General features: G+C 38.1%; 1 protein-coding gene across 4 annotated transcripts in view; it reads right to left on the bottom strand.

Moving 5' to 3' along the window:
* The window catches only part of IDE (insulin degrading enzyme), a 112,316-nt gene that overhangs the window by 59,704 nt on the left and 26,774 nt on the right, over positions 1–25,838 (bottom strand). For 3 of the 4 annotated variants that reach the window (XM_040485864.1, XM_040485863.1, XM_040485865.1), the window contains exons 2-4: positions 13,473–13,657; positions 12,283–12,490; positions 8,375–8,544 (exon numbers count right to left, since the gene is read on the bottom strand). In XM_040485864.1, coding sequence (XP_040341798.1) covers positions 8,375–8,544; positions 12,283–12,490; positions 13,473–13,657 — 563 coding nt within the window. Of the gene's footprint in view, positions 1–8,374; positions 8,545–12,282; positions 12,491–13,472; positions 13,658–17,119; positions 17,247–25,838 lie in introns of those variants that run through there. The other variant, XM_040485866.1, reaches the window with a different exon arrangement.

Raw genomic sequence — 25,838 nt, forward strand, 5'->3', positions numbered from 1 at the left:
TCTCCAAGAGACACTGGGCTCACTCCTTGGTCCTTTCTTTTTGTCATAGTTCTGGGGGCCAACCTAACATTATGGTAAAGAACACAGGCTTTGAGTTCAGACTGACGTGATATCAAATCCTCGAACCCACAAAGAAAGTTCCACCACCACCCCACCTCCCTCTCCCTGCATGCCCCTCAAGGCCATTCTCTCTCAGTATTCATTTCGACATCTGTCACAGGGCATGATGAAATTTCAGTACTGTGGTAAACATTAAGTGAAATCATATTAGGTAGAATACCTACTCAGTGTCTGGCATTTAATACTCATACAATAAATATCAGTTCCTTTTCCTCTTAAACGGCTCTTCCTTTCTTCTGCTTAAGAAAATCCTACCTACCCTTCAGGAGAATTCAGTTTGCATATCCTCTGAGGTCCTGGAGAATTCATTTCCAGGCAACCCTAAGCAGGCAGAATAGAATAGTGATTAAAAGTAACAGATCTGGATTTAGAGCATGCCCCAGCACTTAAAGCTGAGTGATCACAAGCAATTTATCTTCTCTCAAGTCTTAGTTTACTCATCTATAAAATGGAAATAATAAGGGTATATACCTACTGGGAATACTGTAAGAATTAAATTAAACAATCCAGGTAAATTACTTAGCACAGCAGTCAATAAAAATTAGTGAGGAGGAGGACAAAGAAGAGATAATGATCCCAGAAAACTAAACCCAAGGTTATACTCCAGTGAAATCCTGGGTGTGTCTTAACTTTCCAACACAACTATAAGCACTTTGAATGTAAAGATCCTGGTTACATTTCTTTGCATATTCTAATGTACTTTACATGTAGGGGAGTTAAAAGAAGAATTACTTGTCAACTAAGGGAGAAAGACTCATCTGGGCCAACTTGTGAGACCCTGTTCAAATTCTTATCCTATAGTACAAACTACAAAACATAGTAGAGTAAATAACTAAGTAACAAACCCCCCTTCTTCCACACGCCCTTCCACTTCACCTTTCATTCCACTTATAAAGGAGTGCCTGTTGTTTCCTCTACCTACTTGACTTCCTTCTTTTATTTTCTTTCCAGCTGCTCCCATGTCTGTGGTGTTAGGTTAGAGAAACAGATCACTAAAAAATAACCAGAACTAAGATTTTCTCTTTTCTTTTTCCTTTTGCAAAGTATTTCTTAAAATCCAACTTATTAAACATTATTATAGACCCCAGACTTTTCTCCAACCACTTCACACGGACAACCTCACTTAATTCTCATGTCAACCTGATATGGGAGGAAACTGAGGCCTACAGAAGTTAAGCAACTTGCCCAGTGTCCCTGAGCTAGCCAGTGGTAGAGCAAATATTTAAATAGAGTGCTGCCCAACTTAGGAGGCCAAACTTTAAATCACCTAGAATATACTAGTTAGAGGTGGGAATCCTGGCTGAAGTTTGAGGGTAGGAGAGCCATAAAGGGATTCAATGAAGACATGTGTGGAGACAGATTTAACACACAATATCTAGGAAAACAACTTTCAAACAGAGTAACTAACTTGAAACAGAAAAATACTTGCCAGATGTCAGTTTGAGAATGTGAGAACTCTCAGCATGGGAACGAAGATACAAGAAAAAGAATAGTAATTTAAGGGCTTGTCCCACTTGGTTAGACAAAGGTTTGCAAAACCAAACGCTTACCAGAACAAGACAGGTAACCTGCAGCTATCTTTTGACACAGAAGTGCTTATGTAGTAAACATACAAACAGTCCCCACACACAAAAGGAGGCCTTCTTCTGCTCATCCTGAAAAGTGTCACCCTCTCAGCCTTTCGTTTTTCCATTTGTGATAAATGGGTAAAAGAAATATTTCACATTTATCCGTAAATTTTAAAACTGTGGAATATTTATAAATGTTTAAACATACAGACTTACACCATGTACACCTATGTACTCACCACCCAGTTTTACCACGCTTCACATTTTGCCACATTTTGTTACAAATCTTTCTCCTCCTAGAGATACAGTCTCTCCTGCCTGTCTCTGTCTCCCCACTCGCAGACATACTAAAGGGAAGTTGGTGTTTAAGCATTCTCATGCACATTTTATACTAGATCATATACACATATAGACATTACGAGATGCACTATTGGTTTGCCTGTCTTAAATTTTATAGAAAGCTATCACACAAAACACATTCTGCAACTTGCATTTTGCTCAAAATATTTTGCTCTTTACCTGGTTTCATACATGAGTTCTAGCTCACTCATTTTAACTTTTATAGAATACTCTACTGTATGCATAGACCAAAATGTATTAATTTATTCAACTGTTGCTGGACGTTTAAGTCATTTCCTACTTTTCACTAGTTCAAAAAATGCTTCATGAGAATTCTTGTGTATGTTCCCTGTGCACAATAACTAAAGTTGTTTCTCTCTAGAGTACTTGTGAAGAAATGAATTCCTTGGGTCAAAGGGAGTAGGCGTCACTTTATTAGACATTGCCAAATTGTTTTACAAGGTGGATGAACCAATTTATTTTCCCATCAACAGCATATGAGTTTCTGTTTTCCTGCATCCTCACCATAATCCTCAGTTCCGCCTGACTTTGTTGCCGCCAACCAGATAGGTGTGAAATGAATATCTCAGTGTTTTTATTTTTTAATTATTTATTTTTAATTTCCCCCTGATTTTAATGATTTGAGCATCTTTTTTATGTTTACCCAAATACCCTCTTCTGTAAACTCCATATTCATATCCTTTGCCTATTTTTTCTAATGAGCTGTTTTATCTTTTACTTATTTACTTATACAACTTTTTATGTTACATGCTTTGCAAATACCTTCAATGAGTGTATGGATTATCTTTTGCTTTTATGTCTATTGAACAGAAATTTTAAATTTTGATGAAATCAAATTTATCTTTAAACCTATGATTTATCTTTATCTCTAAAAGATACGGTTTGTGATGTTAGTATCAGATGTACAATCCAGTGACTCAACAATTCTGTACTTTACTCAGTGTTCGTGTAAGTGTACTCTTAATCCCCTTCACCTATTTCACCCATCCCTCTACCCACCTCTCTTTTGGTAACCATCAGTTTCAGTTTGTCCTCTATAGTTAAGAGTCTGTTTTTTAGTTTATCTCTTTTTTTCTTTTAAGAATGCTTTCCTTAAGATGAAAAAAATCTGTATTTTCTTCTACAAGTTGTAACGTTTCCTTCCCATAATTAGGTCTAATTGACCTGGAATTTATTTTTATGCATGGTATGACATAAGCATCTAATTTTACTTATTTCTACACAGATAACTAGTTTCTCCTCTCCTCATCTATTTGTAATGTACCTCTGTCTTAGGTCAAATTTCTATGTATGTGTGCTATGTTTCTAGGGTCCATAATCTCTTATCTTCCTGTATTCTTGCAATAGTTCCGCCACTGTAACAACTAGAACAGGAAGTCTTGGTATCTGGGAGAATTAGTCCCTTCTTTGTTGTTCTTAGTATCTTTGTTATTCTTGGCCCTTTACTCTTTCTTATTAATTTTATAATCAGATTATCAGGTTCTTCAAACAAACAAAACAAAACTAGGGCTTTCAATTGGCACTGCATTGAATTTAGATAAATTTGGGGTGAACTTACATTTGTGTGATACTGAGGTTACCCATTCATGAACATGGTTTATCTCCCCATTTACTCAGGTATTCTTTTATATCCACTATATATTTCTCACACCTCTTGTTAGATTCATTTCTAAACACCTTAAAGCTACTTTTATACTGTAAATGAAATTTTTTTTCCTGTAATGTTTTTCTAAATTAATTACTATGGATACAAAAATACAATTTTGGTGTTTCTTGTCTTTAGGCAACCTGGGTGAATTATCTCAGTGTTCAGGAATAAGTTTTGCTTCCTTTTCTACCTCTTTTTCTTTTTTTTCTTTTGCTTCCTTTCTACCTCTTATATAGCACATTGCCTTCTCTTGTTTTACTGCAATGATACAGCTGAATAAAAAAGTTATTACAGGGTATTCCTGTTTTGTTTTCACCTTTCAATGGAAATCCTTTTGAAACCTCATCAATAATTTTCATGTTTGATGCAGGTTTTTATCAGCTCCAGAGTTTTTTGTTGTTTTTGTTCATGAACGAGTGCTGAGCTTTATCAAATGTCTTTTCTGAGCCTACTAAAATGACTGCCTAACACTATGGACTATTTACACTGTGGGTTGGAACCCATTTGATTGTAATGAAATAAATTTAATGTATTGACAGACCAGAAATTTTTTTTTTTTTTTTTAAAGAAACAGAATATAACAAGGTATACCAAGATATTAGGCAGATACTGTTTGGTAAAAATGTTTGTTTTAGCTGCTTACACAAACACACGTATATGTGCTCTGAGTTGCTAAGTAAAACGTGCTTCTTACAGTGGGTTGTATACAAAAGAGTTTGAAAGCAACTGATCTATACTATTTTGAAGCATGAAAAACCCACTTGAAAGGACAAACATCTTATCGCAAGGTTTTCTTAAAAATAAATAATGCTTGGCTTTTGTTCATTTAAAAATAGCCAGCTTGGGCGCCTGGGTGGCTCAGTCAGTTAAGAATCCGACTTTGGCTCAGGTCATGATCTCACAGTTTGTGGGTTCGAGGCCTGCCTTGGGCTCTGTGCTGACAGCTCAGAGCCTGAAGCCTGCTTCAGATTCTGTGTCTCTCTTTCTCTCTGCCCCTCCCCAGCTCACATTCTGTCTCTCTCTCAAAAATAAATAAATAAATAAATAAAAACATTAAAAAAATAAAAATAGGGGCACCTGGGTGGCTCAGTTGGTTAAGCATCCGACTGTGGCTCGGATCATGATCTTGCGGCTTCTGAGTTCGAGCCCCAATTCAGGCTCTGTGCTGACAGCTCAGAGCCTGGAGCCTGCTTCAGATTCTGTGTCTTCCTCTCTCTCTGCCCCTTCCCTGCTCGTGCTCTCTCTCTCAAAAATAAATAAACATTAAAAAATAATAAAATAATAAATAAAATAAAAATACCCAGCTTTTCCTGATACTTTTATTTTAAAAATGTTTTAAATATATTTTTAATATTTTAAATATTATTATTATTAACATAAGTCATACTCTCTTGATGGAGAAAATGACCTACATTCACAGAAACATCTTAAGTCACTCAAAAGTAACAGAAGTAAATTAAGTATGAATTTTTGACAAGGATTCTTCTTCAAGGATCATTTCTGTAAAATGTTATATGTATAATTTCCAGGGTGAGGGTATACAGCTTCCATATTTTCAAACATATCTGTGACCTTAAAAACAGACAGAATCTCTCTTCCAAAAAGTTTAAAGTTAGTTTATACTTCTAAAATCAGAAGGTAACCTGGCATTTGCACATTTTCTATACTTTTCTATGGAGTCTGGCTCAGTCATCTTTTAGCTGTTTATATTATTACCTCATACTTTGCTGACTAACTGGTTGGCCTTGTCAGTGGTTTATAAAAACAAGCCTGCCCTCAGAATCCATCCATACATAAATGACCATTCAATGTTTCTCTTTGCCCATGCCTCCCAAAACCTTCCTCTAGAACACTTTAAGGCTGTTCCTTGTTTGTGACCAGAAGTAATATTACCCACCTTATTCACTGTATTTATTTTTGGAAGATCTGTGGCTGCTTCCTGATTATGCTGATTACAATTTGTCACCAGTGAGGCTGTTTAAAAGAAAGCAACTCCCAAAGAGGAGCTCCAACACGTTCTACACAATAGCAGCATTGTTGGTGTAAGTAATCTAACCTCCCAGAGAGACTACTTAAAGGACAACTACCATTTGGATGTAATGATTTTGAAATTTGTTTTTTTTAAACTCACATCCCCTTCTTAGGGTGCCTGGGTGGCTCAGTGGGTGTTAAGAGTCTGACTCATGGTTTCCACCCAGGTCATGATCTCACAGTTCATGGGTTTGCGCCCTGCGTAGGGCTCCACGCTAACAGTGTGGGGCCTGCTTGGGATTCTCTCTCTTTTCACCCCCCCAAAGTAAATAAATAAACTTTAAAAAATAAATCTCACCTCCCCTTTTTGACATGCCATGCATGCTGATGTTCTCCACAAAGGCTACCTTTCAAACAACTCAGCATTACATAGACATTTTAGGGACCACAGTATTCATCTTAACAATGACATCGATATTGAGTGCCAAGTACTAGAAGTCTAAAGAATATCATTGTTTCTAATCACAATGTATAAAAACTCCTAATTTGGGGCATCTGGCTGGCCCAGTCGGAAGAGCATGTGACCCTTGATATTGGGGTCATGAGTCTGAGCCCCACATAGGGTGCAGAGACTAGTAAAAAAAAAAAAAAAAGAAAGAAAGAAAAAGAAAAAAAAAGATAAATAAACTGAAAAAAAGAAACAAAAACAAAAACAAAAAACTCCTTTTAATTCTGCAATGCTATGCTAATTTCCTGGCTGCTGTTGGATATATTGGAATGGTATCCAAACTGAAAGAAAGCTGTCTTTATAGTCTTAAAAAATGTTCTCCAAATTAAGTTATATAATATGCATAAATTTGTAAGTACACTAAGCAATCTATTATTTTTATGCCATTTTATAATCCCCAAAGCAGTATTTTAATCATAGCAACCTGTTAACAACGATTACATCTGGTGAGTGGGATTGGCAGGAGATGAGGAAAAGAGAGAGTTTTTGTGTTTGCTTCTTGAATACTTTTGCACTATTTAAATATTTAAATTAAACATGTACTTCTTTCCTAATGTTTATTTATTTATTTTGAGAGAGAGAGTGGGGGGGGGGGGGCGGGAGGGACAGAGAGAGAAGGAGAGAGGATCCCAAGCAGGCTCCACACTGTCAGCACAGAGCCTGCCACTGGACTCGAACCCATGAACGGTGAGATCATGACCTGAGCCGAAAACCTGGAGTTGGGCACTTAACCAACTGAGCCACCCAGACACCCCTAAATATGTATTTTTTAATTAAAATCTGAATAACGAAAAAGGGTACAATTTTGAAGTCAAGAATCTCCACATTTATTTTATTCTACTCCCTGTCATCCCACCCCTAGTCTCCTTCCAGGAGACTGTAGCACTCTATGTAGAACTCTTCAACTTTCCAGCTCCCACACAGCCAGCCCCATGAAGGACAGTAGGCATGTATAGGGAGTACAAGCGGAGGTCATGGGAGCCAGAGGATTCAAGGAGCCTAGAAATGAGCACTTAAAAAGCACTTCTCTTTGGAAGGTAGATTTCAGAATACAAGGATCTATTCTCTCCTCTCTTTGAAATGCTAGTTAACATCTATTCACACCTTTAACAGCTCTACTCCTTAAACACTTAGACCCCTGTTTAAATGAGGGCCGGAGCACCTGGGTGGTTCAATCCCTTAAGTGACCAAATTCAGTTTAGGTCATGATCTCACAGCTTGTGAGTTCAAGCCCCGCATCAGGTTCTGTGCTGACAGCTCAGAGCCTGGAGCTGCTTCGTATTCTGTCTCCCTTTCTCTCTGCCCCTCCCCCACTTGCACTCTGTCTCTTGTCTCTCTCTCAAAAGTAAATAAACATTAAAAAATAAAAAATATTTTTTTTTAAATGAGGGCCAGAGTAACCCCTCTGGAGGGCTAAATAATTGCTTAGGTCACTACTACTGCAATTTTAAGAATATCATCCCAAGTTTTATGTATGAAGTCCACTGTCAGAGCCTATTTGACATCTTTCTTTTTGAACTACTAGCCAATGGGGCGCCTGGTTGGCACAGTCGGTTAAGCATCCGACTTCAGCCAGGTCACGATCTCGCGGTCCGTGAGTTCGAGCCCCGCGTCAGGCTCTGGGCTGATGGCTCAGAGCCTGGAGCCTGTTTCCGATTCTGTGTCTCCCTCTCTCTCTGCCCCTCCCCCGTTCATGCTCTGTCTCTCTCTGTCCCAAAAATAAATAAACGTTGAAAAAAAAAAAAAAATTTGAACTACTAGCCAAAATGCTAGTCACCTGTTAAAGGGATTATAACCACTTCATTCTTACTGTTTCTGAACTCTGAATTCCATCCTATACCTTGTTATCCAACAAACTTGCTTCATACTTGATCACTCTTTTTAATAACCCATCACTTTTTCCATGAAACTCACATACCTAAGCTTCAGCCTCATCTCAGATCACAAGTCACAAATATAAATGCTGACACAGAGACCAAGCAGACGACCTAAGTGTAGTGGTATGGTAAGAAATAACAGGGAGTAGCAATGATGTAACAACCTTTCCTCAGGATTGGGAGTTTATAAAGAACAGCATAGATAGGAATGGGAGTTCCAAAATCCTCTAACCTGAACTATAAAATACAATATTGTAAAAAGAGGCCAGGGGTTTAAATGAGGTCAGAGAGAACTAATGCATGAAAGCCGCTGTTGACAAACCTGTCCCAAATTTGCTGAAGGGGTGTTTGGGATTCCCCGTAGCTTTTTCCAACTGAAAGAGTCTCCAGGCATCGTTCATCACATTCTTCTCATGTTCTGAATCAACTGCATTCACCTCTCTGTCTTTGCAACTCTCATCAAACAAGGGGCACAGGAAAAACTGTGCAAACCTAAGGGTAGGAAACACAATTAACAATTTGAAAGCTGTTATTTTAAAAGAGTAGCCTTTAAAAATATATTTGAAACTCAACAGACAGGAAGTATGAATTCTACAGAACCAAAAACACTACCATTGCAACCAAGAAAAAGAAATGCAAAATAAGTTTTAAAAAAGTAACAAAAGAGAAATATTGGACATGTATAAATTCAGAGAAGTCGATCTACCCCAGAGATATTAGTGAAAATATACTCAGATCTACCAGACTGCCCCCAACCCCAACACACACTTCAGAGGCTGGACTTGGGCTTCTAAGTGGCTACAGATCAGAGGTTCCCATCACCTCCTCTGGTTCAATAAATTTGCTACAACAGCTCACCTGGCTCACAGAAACATTTTACTCACTAGATCACCAGTTTATTATAAAAGGAAATAATTCAGGAAGGGCCAGATAGAAAGGATGCACAGGGATGTACATGGGAAGAGGCACAGAAGCTACTCTCCCCAAACCTCCATGCTTTCACCAACCTGGAAATTGTACAAACCCTGTCCTTTTGGGTTTTTATGAACACTTCATTACATAAGCATGATTGATTAAATCATAAGCTACTGGTAACTGAACTCAATCTCCAGCCCCACTTGGAAGGTCTGGGATTTGGAGAGAAAGTTCCAACCTTTCTATAGCAGGGCTGGTTGCCCTGGAAACAAACTGCCAGGTTACCTACGGGCTTCCCCAAAGTCACCTTATTAACATGCCAAAAGACACCTTTAATACTCTCATCACTTAGGAAATTCCATGGGTTTTAGGAGCTATGGGCCAGGAACAGGAAGAAAAACCAAATATAGATTTCTTATTATAAATCAAAATACCACAACAGCAAAAAGTCAACGCAGACTTATAAAGACTGCCTTGCAATCTATTTAAGATTTGCAATTTGGCAAGTCATGAAAATCCCTGTTATATATTGCTAACTCTCCAAAAAAGGAAAAGGCAGGTGACAGTTCTTGGGCAAAAAAATCTTAAACTTACAGTCTGAGGTGCAACTGCACTTAAGACTCAGACATTTTAGGACAAACTAAGTGACCTACTTTTTAAAGGCTCTATTTGAATCTTTTTTCTTCCTCTAGAGAAAAACAAACAAACTTTATTACTGGGGAAAAAATGATGGAATAAAAAAATCTACGACACAGTAGTTTGACTAAGACACAATTATGAGCTTTTATAAAATATTAAAAGAATTTTAAAATTTTAATAAGCAGTGATTCAACAAATAACATGTCATGTGACTCTGGCGTAAGTAACCAAATGTTTTTCTTGAGGTTATTCTTTAGTAGTAGTAGTACTAAAGTTTAACTAAAATGACTTTAGTTATAAGTTAACTCTCCTATATCAGGTTACAATTTAAAGCATGATTTCATATAATAAATCTTAAACTTTAGATTCCATTTTATAAAAATTAAGATCCAGAATTCAGATGAAGCCACAAGCAGAGTCTGAATGGGGCCTTAAGAGACTCCTGAGTCTATGGACATCTCAGCAACTGTATTTCACAGTTCAGCTGTCAAAGAGACTGTTATCACTACCTGGTATTTATTTTATGTACACAGTAAATACGATACTGTGCTAAGCACTTCACACAAACCAATCCGAAGGGAAACTCCACCTCTCTATACGCGGGAACAGCTATTTATGGATAGGTAACCTCTTTTACCTATCTCAATACATTGAAGCTGGTAAAAGCGCCTAATAGCTACATACCATAGCTGGATAGGTCCACGTAAAGGGTCATGATAATGACACAGTAGAATCAATATTTTAAAAACATGCTCTTATGTAAGAGGTTTTTTTTTCCCCCTCTGAGTCAAGTAACAGACATCCTCCATCATACAGAGATTATATGAACATCTGCTGTAGCATTTGTAAAGCAGGAAATTAAATTCAGTGTATGATCCCAGGGAACTCATTAATGGTAGTCTTCTGGGAATACATATAAAAGATGATTACACTTCAAAGCTGCTGCCTAAAGACCGAAACATAATCTAGAATAAGTAAGAAACAGACCACTATGACCTAGCCATGTATCCTGAACCCATGCCTCTGCCTTGTTAATGTTCTTTGCACTAAGGAATAAATTCAAACTATTAGGTTTTCAAAAAATATGTAATGACTATTATCAATATAAGCAAATAAAGCTATCACTAAAACTGCTAAGTCAACGTTAATTACAGACCCATAAAAAAGCTGCAGAATTACACCTTCTTGGCAATACAGAAAACTGTAAAAAGTTACCAAGGAAAAATTACTTTGGATAATTAATCAAATCACTAATATGACAAAAAATTAGAAACTGTTAGCTGTGTAGAAAACTAAGAAATTAAATTGACCTAATGGAGCTTGCTCCAGGAAATACTTTCACAAAATGTCCCCAGGGTTGAAAACAGCAGGTCAAAACATTTTGTGTCACCACAATGAGACATCACCTCACACCAGTCAGAATGGCTATTATCAAAAAGGCAAGAAATAACAAGTGCTGACCAAGGATGTGGAGAGAAGGGAGCCCTTGTGTCGGTGGGAATGTAAACTAGTGTAGCCACTGTGGAAAACAGTATGGAGGTTTCTCAAAAAGTTAACAATAGAATGACCATGTGATTCAGCAATTCCACTTCTGGGTATTTACCCCCAAAAAACCAAGAAACAAAAAACACTAATTTGAAAAGATTTACGCATCCTTATGTTCACTGTGGCATTATTTATAACAGCCAAGATATGGAAACAACCTAAATGTCCATGGATGGATAAATGGATAAAGAAGATATAGTACATATATGCAGTGGAATACTACTCAGTCATTAAAAAAAAATGAAATCTTACCATTTACAACAAGATGGATGGACCTAGGGGCTATTATACTAAGTGAAATAAGTCAGAGAAAGACAAATACCGTATGATCTCACATATATGTGGAATGTAAGAAACAAAAGTCACAGACACAGAGAACAGACTGATGGTTGTCAGAAGAAAGGAGGTTTGGGGGTTCGATGAAAAGAGTCAAAAGATACACACTTCCAGTTATAAAATATTAAGTCACAGGAATATAATGTACACCATGGTAACTATAGCGAATAATATTGTATTGCATACTCAAAAGTTGCAAAAGAGTAAATGTTAAAAGTTTTCATAGTAAGAGAAAAAAATTTTTGTAACTTTGTATGATGACATGGTAACTAGACTTACACAGTGGGGATCATTTTGCGATGTATACAAATACTGAATCATCATGGTGTACATCTGAAACTGATATAATGTCAATTATACTTCAATTAAAAAAAATTCTATATCCACTAAGCATAGACTAGAGTAACTAAAGGAGAACAGAATGTTTAAGTTCTACATTCTGGAATAGGAGCATATTTGAAAAGAAATCCATGACACTGTAACAGTTTATTCTTCATCACGTGCTTCAGGGAAGGGCTGGGGAGAATTTTATAAGTCCATAAAATACTGTGTAGGGCTGAAGACTGGTTTAAAGTCATGCCATTATTTTTCCTCTACCACAAAATAAATAGACAGTATCACTCATTTTCTTTTCTTTTCTTTTTTTTTTTATAAAACGCGTTGAAAAATACTGGTTAAAATACTTTTTGTTAAGCTACAAAGCTGTGAAGACATCTTTGTAAAAATAATAATTATTACTACTATTAGTGTAATAAAGTGCACAAAGTTGAACAATCTATAAGATATCAGCATTACCTGTCTAGGGCACCTTCTAGATGTTCATGGGAAACATCAAAATAGTAATTAGTATGTTCTCCACTAGTAAAGGCATTTGAACTTCCTGCATGCTCACTAAGAAACTGGCTGTATTCATTTTCTTTAGGGTATTTCTTTGTTCCCAAAAATAGCATATGTTCACAAAAATGACTTAAGCCAGCAATATTTGGAGGATCTGACAATGAACCTGAAAGACAAGAGAAAAACACATACAAGTTTTTTTTTGTTTTTGTTTTGCAGATGATCTGCAAGTTCTGTTAACATGACAACTCCAACCATACAATGAGAGAAAGTTAAGCACAGGCTGCTCTAAAATGGTACTGTTTAGGTTACAGCCTCAGCTTGTGATATTAATTAGTTAGCAACTTTGGGCAGATTACTTAGCCTCTCTGGACATTACCTTTCTCACACATCACAATGGAGGGAAGGTAAGACTTGAATTCATTGTTTTATAAGAGCAAGAGCTCCTAGTTCTTACATTTTATTGCAGGAGATAATACAATGTAGTGGTAAGAACATAGATTTAGGGTTACCAGCTCTGCTGACTGTGAAATTCTGAGCGCAATACTTTATCTTGACTCACTTTATATATATATACACACATACGTATATATGATCTAGGGAGTTGTGTGAACACAATTAGATGATATTTGCAAACCACACTACGTTGTACTTGGCAATAATTATTTGTTCAACACTCGATGGTTATTACCTTATTTCCTCAATTTTAAAATGTCATTGAGTTAAAGTTTTTCAGAGAGGAAAATAAGAAAAATACTTATGTACGTATAGACAAGAATCTACTTGATTAAGGCCACATTAAACATGGAGGAAATATCCACACAAGAATCTAGAAAATATGGTATTTCCTAGTATACCAAAACTGTACAAAAGTAAAAGCATCATCACTGTTACTGTAAAGGATGGGAATTAATTTGCCTGCTGCTAAATCACCTTAGCTGAGAACCTAACAAAATGACTTGGTAAATAAATGTAAGATTATTTGATTTTGACAAATGTAGATTGCTAATTGGACTATTGTACAAGGTGAAGTACATCAAACTGATAATCATGAGGTCTTTATTTGCACACACATGGCAAGTTCTAATAAATGTCAACATTAGATCAAGAAAACAGAAGAAAGCTTAATTCACAATTTTAAATTGTACCTATGTGTACATCAAGTGCTGCCGATGACTTATCCGTGGTCGGATCACTGATAAGAAGTACTTTGATACCATTGGCCAGCTCTAATCCACGGTATTCTCGCTTGTCTTCAGGAGATTTGATAATGTGATTTCCTAGTCTCTTGATAGCTGGATTATTCATCTTGCTGTAAGTCTTTTCTTGGAAGCTGAAAATAAAACATTAGTAATTGTTGCATTGTAGCTTTTTCTTTTTTCAAGAATAAAGAATAGGGGCGCCTGGGTGGCTCAGTTGGTTTAAGCATCCCATTCTTGATTTTGGCTAAGGTCATGATCTCACGGTTTGTGGGATCAAGCCCCACAACAGGCTCTGTACTTCATAGCATGAAGCCTGCTTGGGATTCTCTCTTTCTCTCTGCCCCTTCCCCAGTTGCATGTGCATGCATGCACTCTCAAAATAAGTAAGTAAACATTTTTTAAAAAAGGTTAAAAAAAAGAATACAGAATAATATCAAGCAAACCCATACATCATCAGATAAAAAAATATATCTGGAGGAAACTTTTTTTTATAGCTTATCTACTGGGGATAATCATTCCTCTTCTCCCTTTTACCCCTCATTGTTTTGTTAGAGAAATACTAACAATATTGTTTTTGTGGAGTCATATTTGATCTAGGAGAGCACTTGGATGGGGATTTGAGACAGGATAGGTTGGGCGATGAGCTGGTCAGTATGCTGACCTAGAACAGAGTTTTAATTACCAATAACTGCTTTCCCACATGTTTTGGAAATATTTACTAAAGTAAGATGAGAGGTTGTGTAAGGATTATTACTGGATCAACCAAAATCATTGCTCAACCTGATGACATTCAAAGATACGGCAGATCTGGAATTCATGGGTCTGATATGCACATGCTCAGAACATAGGGGGCAATCCCCAATGAGAAAAAAAAGTCCTGTAAAGTCCTATACAAAATAAGAGATATGGGCTTCACTATGAAGATGGCAAAAAAGGGGCACCCGGGTGGCTCAGTTGGTTAAGCATCCGACTTCAGTTCAGGTCATGATCTTGTGGTTTTTGAGTCAGAGCTCCGCATCAGGCTCTGTGCTGACAGCTTAGAGCCTGGAGCCTGCTTCAGATTCTGGATCTCCCTCTCTCTCTGCCCCTCCCCCACTGGCAGCGCATGCTCTCTCTAAGATAAACAATAAAAAATGTTTTTAAAAAAAGAAAGCAGAGAAAAAACAAAACTACAAACAAAAAGTGGGAAGGACCCAAGTAATTTTTATAATATGGTGAAGAATTGAATGCCAGAGCAACAACAGTCCAGTGATCTTAACAAGAATGCAAGATAAGTTCTCTTACAAAGGACTTCTCATCCTCTGATAGTCCTCTCCTTCCCTCTCTAGGAAAGCTGAGTTACAGGATGTGCTATTAGCACACAGAATTCTGTGGGAGTGTTTGGTATTAGTGTAGAAGGGATTTTCCAGAATCTGAAATATGCATGTTTTTGAGACTAAGAGTAGATGCTATTTGTGTCTATGTTGGGGATCATTTAAGAGACAAAAATCAGCCTGTTATTATCAGTAGGCCAATAAACTAATCAGGTAAAGCCCCAAACATCCGAGACTACAGAGGAAAAATGACCCTATGCTAGCATATTTTCTTTTTACCTGGAAGACAAAAGAAGTAGATCTGACTGCTTCTTAAAGATAGACAGACATCCAGATTTAAAGGTAAATCAGAAGGGGCTAAGTAGGCATTCAATTATTTTCAAGAATTTTTTTGTGCATTAAAATATCTGGAAACTAAGGAAGGGAAAAATCCAGTTTGCTTTTAGCAGAATACCTTCCTCTCTGAAATTATCTAACTATTCTCCTGGGTAACAATTGATAAACCAAAGAGGTTTGTTCCTATTAAGATTGTCCCCTAGATCTCCCTTTAAGAAGACTATTTGAAATTTTAAAAATCAATACTATAGGCCATACTAAATGTATAATACTGGTTAAAAATCACATAGTACTTGGGTACTATGGCTGGCTCAGAAGAGCATACCAACTTTTTTTTTTTAATTTTAATTTTTTTTTAACATTTATTTTTGACAGAGAGAGAGAGAGAGAGAGAGAGAGAGAGAGGCAGAGCATAAGTGGGGAGGGGCAGAGAGAGAGGGAGACACAAAATCCAAAGCAGGCTCCAGGCTCCGAGCTGTCAGCACACAGCCCGATGCGGGGCTCGAACCCACGGATCGCAAGATCATGACCTGAGCCGACGTCGGACGCTCAACCGACTGAGCCACCCAGGCACCCCTACCAACCCTTGATTTCAGGGTTGTAAGTTTGAGCCCCACGTTGGGTGTAGAGATTACTTTAAAAAATAATAATAATAATCACATAGTACTTTACAGATAGTGCTAACAGTCTTGCTTTATTTACAGTAAAAAAAAAAGTTCTTGAAAAACAGAGCATAAAAATAATACTAACATTTTGGGGGATATAAGGTCACTAACTGGAAATTTTAAGAGTAATCTGGACACTATAAAGTATTATTAACTACTCTTTTCTACTTCATTAGCCATAAGCCACTTATGTCAAAGACAGATGAAAATATCTGAGTGCTAAGTATTAAAAAAGGTGTTTTATGGTTAAAAGAATCTCAGGGTAACAGAAAATGTTCCACCTAAGCCTTCAAAGAGGGACACGAGAATAATAATCCTGGTTAAGGTACTTCCCAAAGGACAATATGTTTGAACTGCAACAAACGTCTTAGTACAGAGCTGATTTCGAAGACTTTAATTTGGGTTAAGATTAAATAAGGCATGAGACAGCCTCCATTAAGACTCCCAAGAAGAGCAGCAGACAGTAAGAAAGCTTAGTGTGCACCACAGAGAATAGCCTCTGCTCCCTCCCGTAAGGCTCTATCTACTAGAGGGAGGGAGGGTTTGGGATTTCACTAAGTGGGAGCAAAACCCAAAGGCTATTTATTGATTCCATTGCCATTGTGTTCACCTAGCTTCCCCTCCAGTGCTTGCCCCAGTTAGTCTGACCTAGGAGAAGCTAGGGCCACATATGACTAAAATGTGATGATGATGATGATGATGGAGCTCTAAAAAGTCTGTCCAACCCACAGCTGTGATGGGGAGATGAAATACATCTCACTTTGGTAGGACAAGTTGTCTTTTTCTGTGGGAGGTGAAAAATCCATCAGAAGTAAGATAACCACCCTCGACTACAGGCTACATTCTGTACCTTTTTTCAGGGCTCAATTTCCCTTGTCCAGATTTCCTTTTTTTTTTTTTTTTTTTTTTTGAGGAAAAAAGTATGTACCATCGAGTTCCTCACAGGCATGTACAGAACTTATTTAAATACTGAAGCCATGCCTGATTGATATCCCTAGTATGGTTGAGAGCAAAGAGATGGATTTATTCTCTAGGTCAAATATAAAAATTACTCCAACTACTTTTAGACATTTGAACAAGAGATCAAAGACAACTATAAATTTCTATGCTGGCACTGTTACCCAATCAAATATCATGATTTTTTGAGGAAGTAAAAGCCAAAAGAAACAGTAGCAACATTTTCAAACAAGATCCATCCCCAGCAACCCATATTCAGTAGGCATAGTCTGGACTCCTACAGCATATCTATCAGCACGTCCCACAACAATTTGATTCTCACCTTCTGGAGAACTGAAGGAAATGATCGGGAACTCCTCTGATGATGAATTCATCAACAGCTTGCCTGTCTCTGTATTTATACTCATGAGATCACATCCCAGCTCCCTCATTAGCATAAAGCCTTCACGAGTAATTCTGACTTTCAGATGACAGGCTAGTGCTAACTCAAATGCTTTCCCAGACACTTGATATTTTTAACCTAAGTCAAAATCTTAGGAGCAATAAAATTACTTTCAATTTTAGTGACATTATCATACATTGGAAACTTCATAAGGCACAACATTGTCAGTGTGCAGCATTCTAATAAACTGTGGAGACAGATTTAATAACTACAGCATCTTTTGTAATTTTGCTCAGAATTTAAAACAATGACTAAAATCACAATAGGTAAACGCTGGAAGAACCATTACATGTTATCTGGTCCTTTGTAGTTCATGGCCTAGCAGCACCGGTTCTTCCTGAGAGCTTGTTAATGCAAAACATCAGAAACCACCAGAGACCCACTGAGCCAGAATCGGCATTTGAACAAGATCCCTAGGTGGACCAGTCCCCTCATTTTACTTAAAAGGAAACTGAAGCTCAGGGAACTTAAATCACTTGTCCAAGATCATACAGCAAAAAGTTACAATTAAAACTCAACTCTTCCAGTCCTGTGTCCACCCCAGCTCCCCCACAGCCACACGAACATTTAAGGAGGCCTATTTAGGTGCAGACACTACATCATGTATGTTAGCTCTAACAACCAGTACCCCAAAGCCCAAGGGCTTTCTGAAGGAACCCAGACTAGTCATAAGAAAACAGGTCATCAGCTTTAAAGTGTGGTGACAAGGTTGTTCCTGGGGTACTATGGGAGCCAAGAAATGGGCACCCAAGTCTATCTAGGAGGGGAGAAGGGAAAAGAGAGGAGGTAAGTGGAAGCATGCCAAATAAAAGGAAGGACACACCGGAGCAAAGGATGCATCGTGAGAAAAAAAACAGGCACAGAGCAGAAAAACAAGCAGTTGGTGTTAAAGAACTACAACCAGAACTTCCCCTGAAAGAGTATGGATTTTTATCTAGCTGTGTAAAGACCTAAACTGCATGTTTGCAAAATCAAATTCCCAAACAGGTCATTTCCAAATTCCCATACCAAGAGGAAATTTTTAATGCAAATAATCTTTTACTCCGATGACCTTTTGCAGTCTTTTTTCTCACATCTCTTTAAGGGTTTCACAGCCTATTTAACAGGAGACTGAAAATGTTTACTGTGCCTTTTGCTCTCTACCCACTTCCACAGCCCCAGACATATTTAAAGTTAGATCTCATCTATTTCTAATTTCTAAACGGATGACCTATAAAACCAAACAGGTGAGTGACCAGGCTAATAGCAAAATTATGAATCAAAACCTCCCTTCTGTGGAATCCATCCACCCACTCCCAAAATCATAAGCAGAAGTAGAGCTTGCCTATGGTGCTTCTCAATGGGGAGAAGGCACCCAGAGAGAAAATGCCTGAAATCAAAACTATACCATTAACATCCTTTCTTCCCTGAGAAGGGCAGAGGTAAGACAGAATATCAAAGTAGTGATGGTATGAGCCCTAGGATGCTTCCATATAAGACCACATATTCTCAAATACTATTCATGATACTTGACCTAAAAAAATCACAACATATCTCAGGGAAGCATGTACCTATGGCTCTCCAGTTATAGAGACCAGTATACCTAAATCATATACCAGCTAGATCATAAAGGTGGGTATAAACTAAAATCCTGTCAATTAAATCTTACTTTCCTGTGATGAGATGCTTTGCCTTTGTTCCAGGCAGAATGTCATCTGTTCTAACTCTGTGCCCTCTGGAAAGAAGTTTGCTATGAAGAAATAAACCCTTAAATGGATTAAGGGTGGTTGCAATTGAAAGGAATCCTACAGTAGCAGCATTTTAGAGAGAAGTCTTTCGCAAATTTTTAGTTTTGATGCATCCATATCAGTGGCTGTTCATTTTAAAAGTGACAAACTTGGGGCACCTTGGTGGCTCAGTTGGTTAAGCATCCGACTTCAGCTCAGGTCATGATCTCACAGTTCGTGGGTTCGAGCCCTGCATCGGGCTCTGTGCTGATAGCTCAGAGCCTGGAGCCTGCTTGGGGTATTGTGTCTCCCTCTCTCTCCACCTCTCCCCAGCTTGCACTCTGTCTCTCTCTCTCTCAAAAATAAACATTAAAAAAAATTTTTTTTAAAGGTCACAAGCTTAACATGGAACACTTTATAGAGGCTTTATGGAGGTTGAAGCAAATGAACAAAACCTCCATTTTATACCTCTTACCATAGCTACTTAACTACAGGTTTCTTACAGTTGTAGTATGGGGACTAGGGTGTCTCACACCTTCTTCCTTCTTCCATAGGTAGCCTTTAGGCTGTCAAAAAATTTAAGATGCCACAGTACAAAACCCAAACTAGCGATTACTCTCATTTTTTAAAGTGGCATATGCTTAATAAACTGGTCATTTAATTTTCCCAGTCTCCCTAAGTGACAGGCCACAGGGCTGTCGATGGTCATCCTCCTCAACCTCAGAAGAGGAAACAAAAGCTCAGTGATTAAGTGACTTGCCCAAGGGCATTTACATAATTGATTTGTGGCACAGCTGGAACTATAGAAAGAGGAAGCATGGGAAGGAGGAGCTGAAGGTGGTACTTAAGGAAACACATATCTGGCTTTCTTCCTCAGCTCCCAATTACCACCCCCACAGCCCTGCCCTGACCCCATTCCCCTCCCTGACAATCCCAAATAACAAAAACAAGGAAACAAAAATTAAAATAGGTCAAAATAAATGCTCCCAGGAGAGTCTTCAGTTCTTTTACTTTTTTCTCCCCATAGAAAACAGAGATAGGTAGTGGAAGGAGCCTGGAAGAATGCTTCTAATCTGCCAAAGGAGTCCCTGTACTGAGAACCATATTACCTCATGATACTTTGATAATAAAAAATAAATAGGAAAAGGTATGGCAGGATTAAATGTATAGCAGGTTTAAAGAGAAAGAAGAATGTGTATAATTGTCTCAAGCATGAAAGGAGATATGATAATAGTTACTACAGTAGATATGGTGGGGTTAAAGCTATTTTTCAGAAGCATACATTAAGCCACGGGAATGGAAAAAAGGAGAAAAATCATAATCATCTTGGTAGATGCAGAAAAAGCATTTAACAAAATTCAACAACGTGTCTTTTTTAAAAAGTCTGCAAAATGGGGTACCTAGGTGGCTCAGTTGGTTGTGTATCCAACTCTTGATTTCAGCTCAGGTCATGATCCCAAGGCCGTGGAATGAAGTCCCTGCTTAGGATTCTCTCTCTCTCCCTCTGCCCCTCTCCCTGCTTGCACACACTCTCTAAAATAAATTTAAAAAGTAAAACTAAAAAAAGTCTGCAAACTAGAAATAGGAGGGAGAAAATTCCCTCATCTGAAAAAATATCCACAAAAACTACAGCAATTATCATACTCAGTGGTAACATAATGCAGATACCCCCAACCCCCTTCCTCACAAACAGGAGGTCACTATCCTCTTCTATTCAACAATGGACTACCAATTCTGACCAGTCCAATAATACAAGAAAAAGAAAACACATAAAGATGATAAAGGGGAAAAACAACATTATTCACAGATGACACGACTATGTATGAAGGGGTTCAGAGCAAGTCTCCCCAAAATGTGGCACTTTGGCATGTGGACTATTTTGAGCTGAAGGCTCAAGAGAAACTTTGGCCCCTCATGTACCTACAAGAATCTAAATTGGAGTTCCTTCCCAGAAGTAGAGTTATTATCAGAGATAAATTTTATCTGAGTGACTCATGTATATAGGGGGCAAACATCTAATTATCAAATATCTGTTCTTTCTCCTGCCCTGTGAACTTCCCTCCTCCTCTTTAAGGCCCCAGACCCTATTCCATTCCCTAGCTCAGGATGGCATATATACCTCATTTTACCTTTCTGTCTTTGAACATCTCATCCATGCAGGATGCAGAACTCACAAAATTAAACTGGATTTTCTCATGTCAATTTAAATCTTAGACCAGCCAAAAGAACCTTTGATGGTAGAGGAAAACTTTTCCTCCCTAACTATGTCAATAGAAAACCCCAAGAATATACTAACAGCTTCCATTTTTGGATAGGATAATAACAGGTCATAACCAGATTCACCTTCAATAAATAGGAAAAGCCAAGATAAATTAGAAAATCGTATTTTCAAAGATGTTGGAGAGTTGTGGAAGAAATGAGAATTGGATGAAGTACAAATCCCAGATGGGAGAGCCCTCTGAGATGAGCTGATGATCATCACCTGTCTTCTTCTCTGGGGCTATTTGCCAATTTTGAATGTAGACTGAAGATCACACTAGGCCCAAGCAGAAGAACTCTACTCAGAGAAGATAGAGGCTTTGGGGGATGCATGAGTTTGGTGTGACAGATTAAAGGCCCAAGATGCCCCAAATCCACAGCTGATTTTTGCCACAGGACATTTTCTGAGCTATCACTACATACCCACCAGAATGGCTAAAATGAAAACGATGGAAAACACCAAGTGATAGAGAAGTTATAGGGTAACCCAAACTCTCATACACTGGTAGTGAGAATGCAAACTGGTAAAACCATTTTTTAAAAACTGGCAGTCTATATTAAAGCAGACAGTATGACATAACAATTCATACATTAGATATATACCTGAAACAAATGCATTTATATGTTCATAGCAATACTATTCATAATAGCCCAAACTAGAAATGATCAAATGTCAATTAACAGTGAAAAGATAGATTGTGATATATTCACACAATGGAATAGTATGCAACAGTGAAAATGAAAAGCCTAGAACAAGGCACAAGGAGGATAAATCTCACTAACATAAGGCAGAGTGAAAGAAGCTGTATGCAAAGACTACTGTATACTTCCATTTACATAAAGTGCAAGAACAGGTAAAATCAAGCTAACAAGACTTTTATCAAGATACTGGTTACCCTTGGGGGCAGGGAGCAATCATCAGAAGGAAGTATGAGGGAGGCTTCTAGGATGCTGGTCACACGCCATTACAGAGATATACTCAGTTTGTGAAAAGTCATCAACCTGAACACTTATGATATATTTTAAGTTATTTAATAGAATTTTTGAAAATACCACAAATACAGTAAAATAAAGGAGGAAGGGGATACATGAATTACTCAAGGTTATAATTATCACGCACAAAAAAGTCATCTTGGAAATGGTGCCACAAAGATCCTGAGAAGTAGCTGTCCAAATCTAACAAGTGCTAAACCAGGAAGGCTAAGAAACAATAGTCCAATTAACATGATTATCTAACCCTTCTCAGGTGTGTCCTGAGACAATTATTTCTGTTGATGTCATCTTGGCCACAAGAAATAGGAGGCCCATATAAGTACAGCATGAGTCAATTTAACTAAGTCAATAATAAATTATGATGTTAAATATTTTAACTCAAGTCTTTACTCATTATGTATGATTTGAAAACCAGTTTTGAGTACTTTATTTTTATTTATTTTTTTGAGTAATTAAACCTCAGAATTTAAAAATAAAACACTCCAGGGGCGCCTGGGTGGCGCAGTCGGTTGAGCGTCCGACTTCAGCCAGGTCACGATCTCGCGGTCCGGGAGTTCGAGCCCCGCGTCAGGCTCTGGGCTGATGGCTCAGAGCCTGGAGCCTGTTTCTGATTCTGTGTCTCCCTCTCTCTCTGCCCCTCCCCCGTTCATGCTCTGTCTCTCTCTGTCACAAAAATAAATAAACGTTGAAAAAAAAATTTAAAAATAAATAAAAATAAAACACTCCAAAAAAAATAAGTAAATAAAATAAATAAAAATAAAAATAAATAAAAATAAAAATTAAACACTCTCAGGGGCACCTGGGTGGCTCAGTCAGTTAGTGTCCAACTTAGGCTCAGGTCATGATCTCACAGTTGGTGGGTTTAAGCCCCATGTTGGGCCCTGTGCTGACAGCTCAGAGCCTGGAGCCTGCTTCGGATTTGGTGTCTCTGTCTCCCTCTCTCTCTCTGCCCCTCCCGCACTCGTGTTCCATCTCTCTCTCTAATATATATATATAATATATATATAATATATATATTATATATATATAATATATATATATAATAAAATAAAAAATAAAGCACAGCAACCAAGAGTGGACAATAAATGCAACCCAAATAAAAGCAAAATGATCAAACTGTAAATTCTCCCCTCAACAATTTTCAACATTTACATCAAACAGCTTTTTTGTTTATTTTTGAGAGAGAGCATGAGCAGGAGAGGTACAGACAGGGACAGAGGATCCAAATGAGGCTCTGTGCTGAGCAGCAAGCCTGGTGTGGGGCTTAAACTCACGAACCACAAGATCATGACCTGAGCCACGCCAATTGAGCCACCCAAGCGCCCCTACATCAAACAACTTCTAACCCAGGATTTGAATTAGGTTCTTTATTTTAATCCTTTTTAATGTTTATTTATTTTGAGAGAGAGCACACACACACACACACGTGTGTGTGTGTGTGTGTGAGTGTGTGTATGTGTGTGTGTGTGTGTGAGAGAGAGAGAGAGAGAGAGAGAGAGAGAGAGAGAGACAGAGACAGAGACAGAGACAGAGGGAGAGTATCCCAAGTAGGCCCTCCTGTACTATTAGCACAGAGCCCGATGAGGGGCTTGAACTCACGAATCATGAGATAACAACCTGAGCCCAAATCAAGAATCGGACATTCAACCGAGCCACCCAGGCAGAGGGGTCTCATCTAGTCTGGCCAATCAAGAGTCATGTGCAGTGTTCATATGAGTCTGTTAAACTGACAGAGGTAACAAAAATTGCATCAGACTTGAACAGCCTTTACAGCATTTCTCCTCTAAAATAGGTATAAAAAAAAATCAAGAAAAAAAAAAACTTCATCAAGGCACAGTGTCTGGTACATAGTAGGCACCCACAAATGTAACCTTATATTATAATCATCATTACTATGGTCCCACAGGGATGAGATGCAAATAGAACCAGCTCAACAACCACCATATTATTACTAGCATTCTTATCACATACTCATGCAAATTCCAGTTGTATGTTGTCATCTCTAGAGGTCAAAAACATTCACTGGACAGGCTGGTAATAGCATGGTACTTTATAAGATTATCAGAAAAACAGGTATATAATTATCCCTTTATAGATGCCATAGGCAAGCCACTGTTTTTGTCAGTGGTTCTCAACAGGTGACAATTTTGTGGGACCTTTGACAATGTGTCCCAATTGAATTGCTGCAACTAAAAGGTCAAACTGGTAACTAGTGAGTATTGGCCAGGGATGCTGCTAAGCATGTTACAATGCACAGAATAGTCCCTACCCCACAACAAAGAATTATCTGGCCCAAAATGTCAGTAGGGTAAAGGGTAGAAGACCCTAGTTTATAGTTCTAACATTGTCATCCAAAAATAATGGATGAGAATCACTGCGACCAATTTAATACACTTAAAATAAAACCAGGAGATAGCCTCATCAAAACAAAGAAAGCTATCTGTATTAAACTCCCATCTACTGGTTTGTTTATTTTAAAAATCTAAACCAGGGGCCACCTGGGTGGCTCAGTCAGTTGAGCATCCGACTTTGTCTCAGGTCATGATCTCACAGTTCATGGGTTCAAGCCCTGCATCAGGCTCTGTGCTGATAGCTTGGAGTCTGGAGCCTACTTTGGATTCTGTGTCTCCTCTCTGCCCCTTCCCTGCTCGCGCAGTCTCTCTCTCTCAAAAAATAAGTATTAAGAAAAAATTTTTAAATAAAAAAATAAAAATCTAAACCAGAAAAGGATTAAAGACAGGGAAAAACTGATAAGGAAGGAGAGAGAGGAAAGGTTTGCAGAAACCCTCTGAGTAAGCAATCTTGTGCATAAAGGAATCTGCCTCAAAAAAGGAGCATAGCAAGGACACAGAGACAGATCCTTACTAAATGCTCAGTTAGCATTTTACACAGCACACGCTCTTTATAGGGATTATACTCTCAATGAACCCGATATCTCAGAGGTTATCTCAGGATCTATCATCCTATGCCCATTTTTCCTGAAGGGGGAAATTAAACCTCATAAAAGTAATTTGGTTAGGGCCACACAGGCATCAAAGAACTAGGATTCAAACCCAAGTCTTTAGACACCAAGGAACCATGCTCTTTACTTCTACCAAATTAAAAAATGTATCTTCTGTACCGAGATTACACTCTGAAAGGATACTCACAGAATTGTTGAGTATGGTTAGCTATAGATAGTAGACTATTAGCTGATCTTTATTATTTGTACTTTTCAGAACAGTACAGGAAGAATCCTTGAAAAGATAAAACTTAATGATCTTGAAAGCGCTAGGCTGTGTTTACTAAGTATATAACCCAAAGTGAACTTTTTGTTGTTACTTGGAACAGCTACATCACAATATAACAAGACTAATTAATAAGGAAAAAATCTGGACCCCATATCCATTCATTGTCATTGCTGACAAATTAGTTCCCTTAAGAAACTAGTTTGGGGCGCCTGGGTGGCGCAGTCGGTTGAGCGTCCGACTTCAGCCAGGTCACGATCTCGCGGTCCGGGAGTTCGAGCCCCGTGTCAGGCTCTGGGCTGATGGCTCAGAGCCTGGAGCCTGTTTCCGATTCTGTGTCTCCCTCTCTCTCTGCCCCTCCCCCGTTCATGCTCTGTCTCTCTCTGTCCCAAAAATAAATAAACGTTGAAAAAA

This window comes from Herpailurus yagouaroundi, unplaced genomic scaffold (assembly GCF_014898765.1).
Source record: "Herpailurus yagouaroundi ecotype Mexico unplaced genomic scaffold, PumYag 163, whole genome shotgun sequence".
NCBI lineage: Eukaryota > Metazoa > Chordata > Mammalia > Carnivora > Felidae > Herpailurus > Herpailurus yagouaroundi.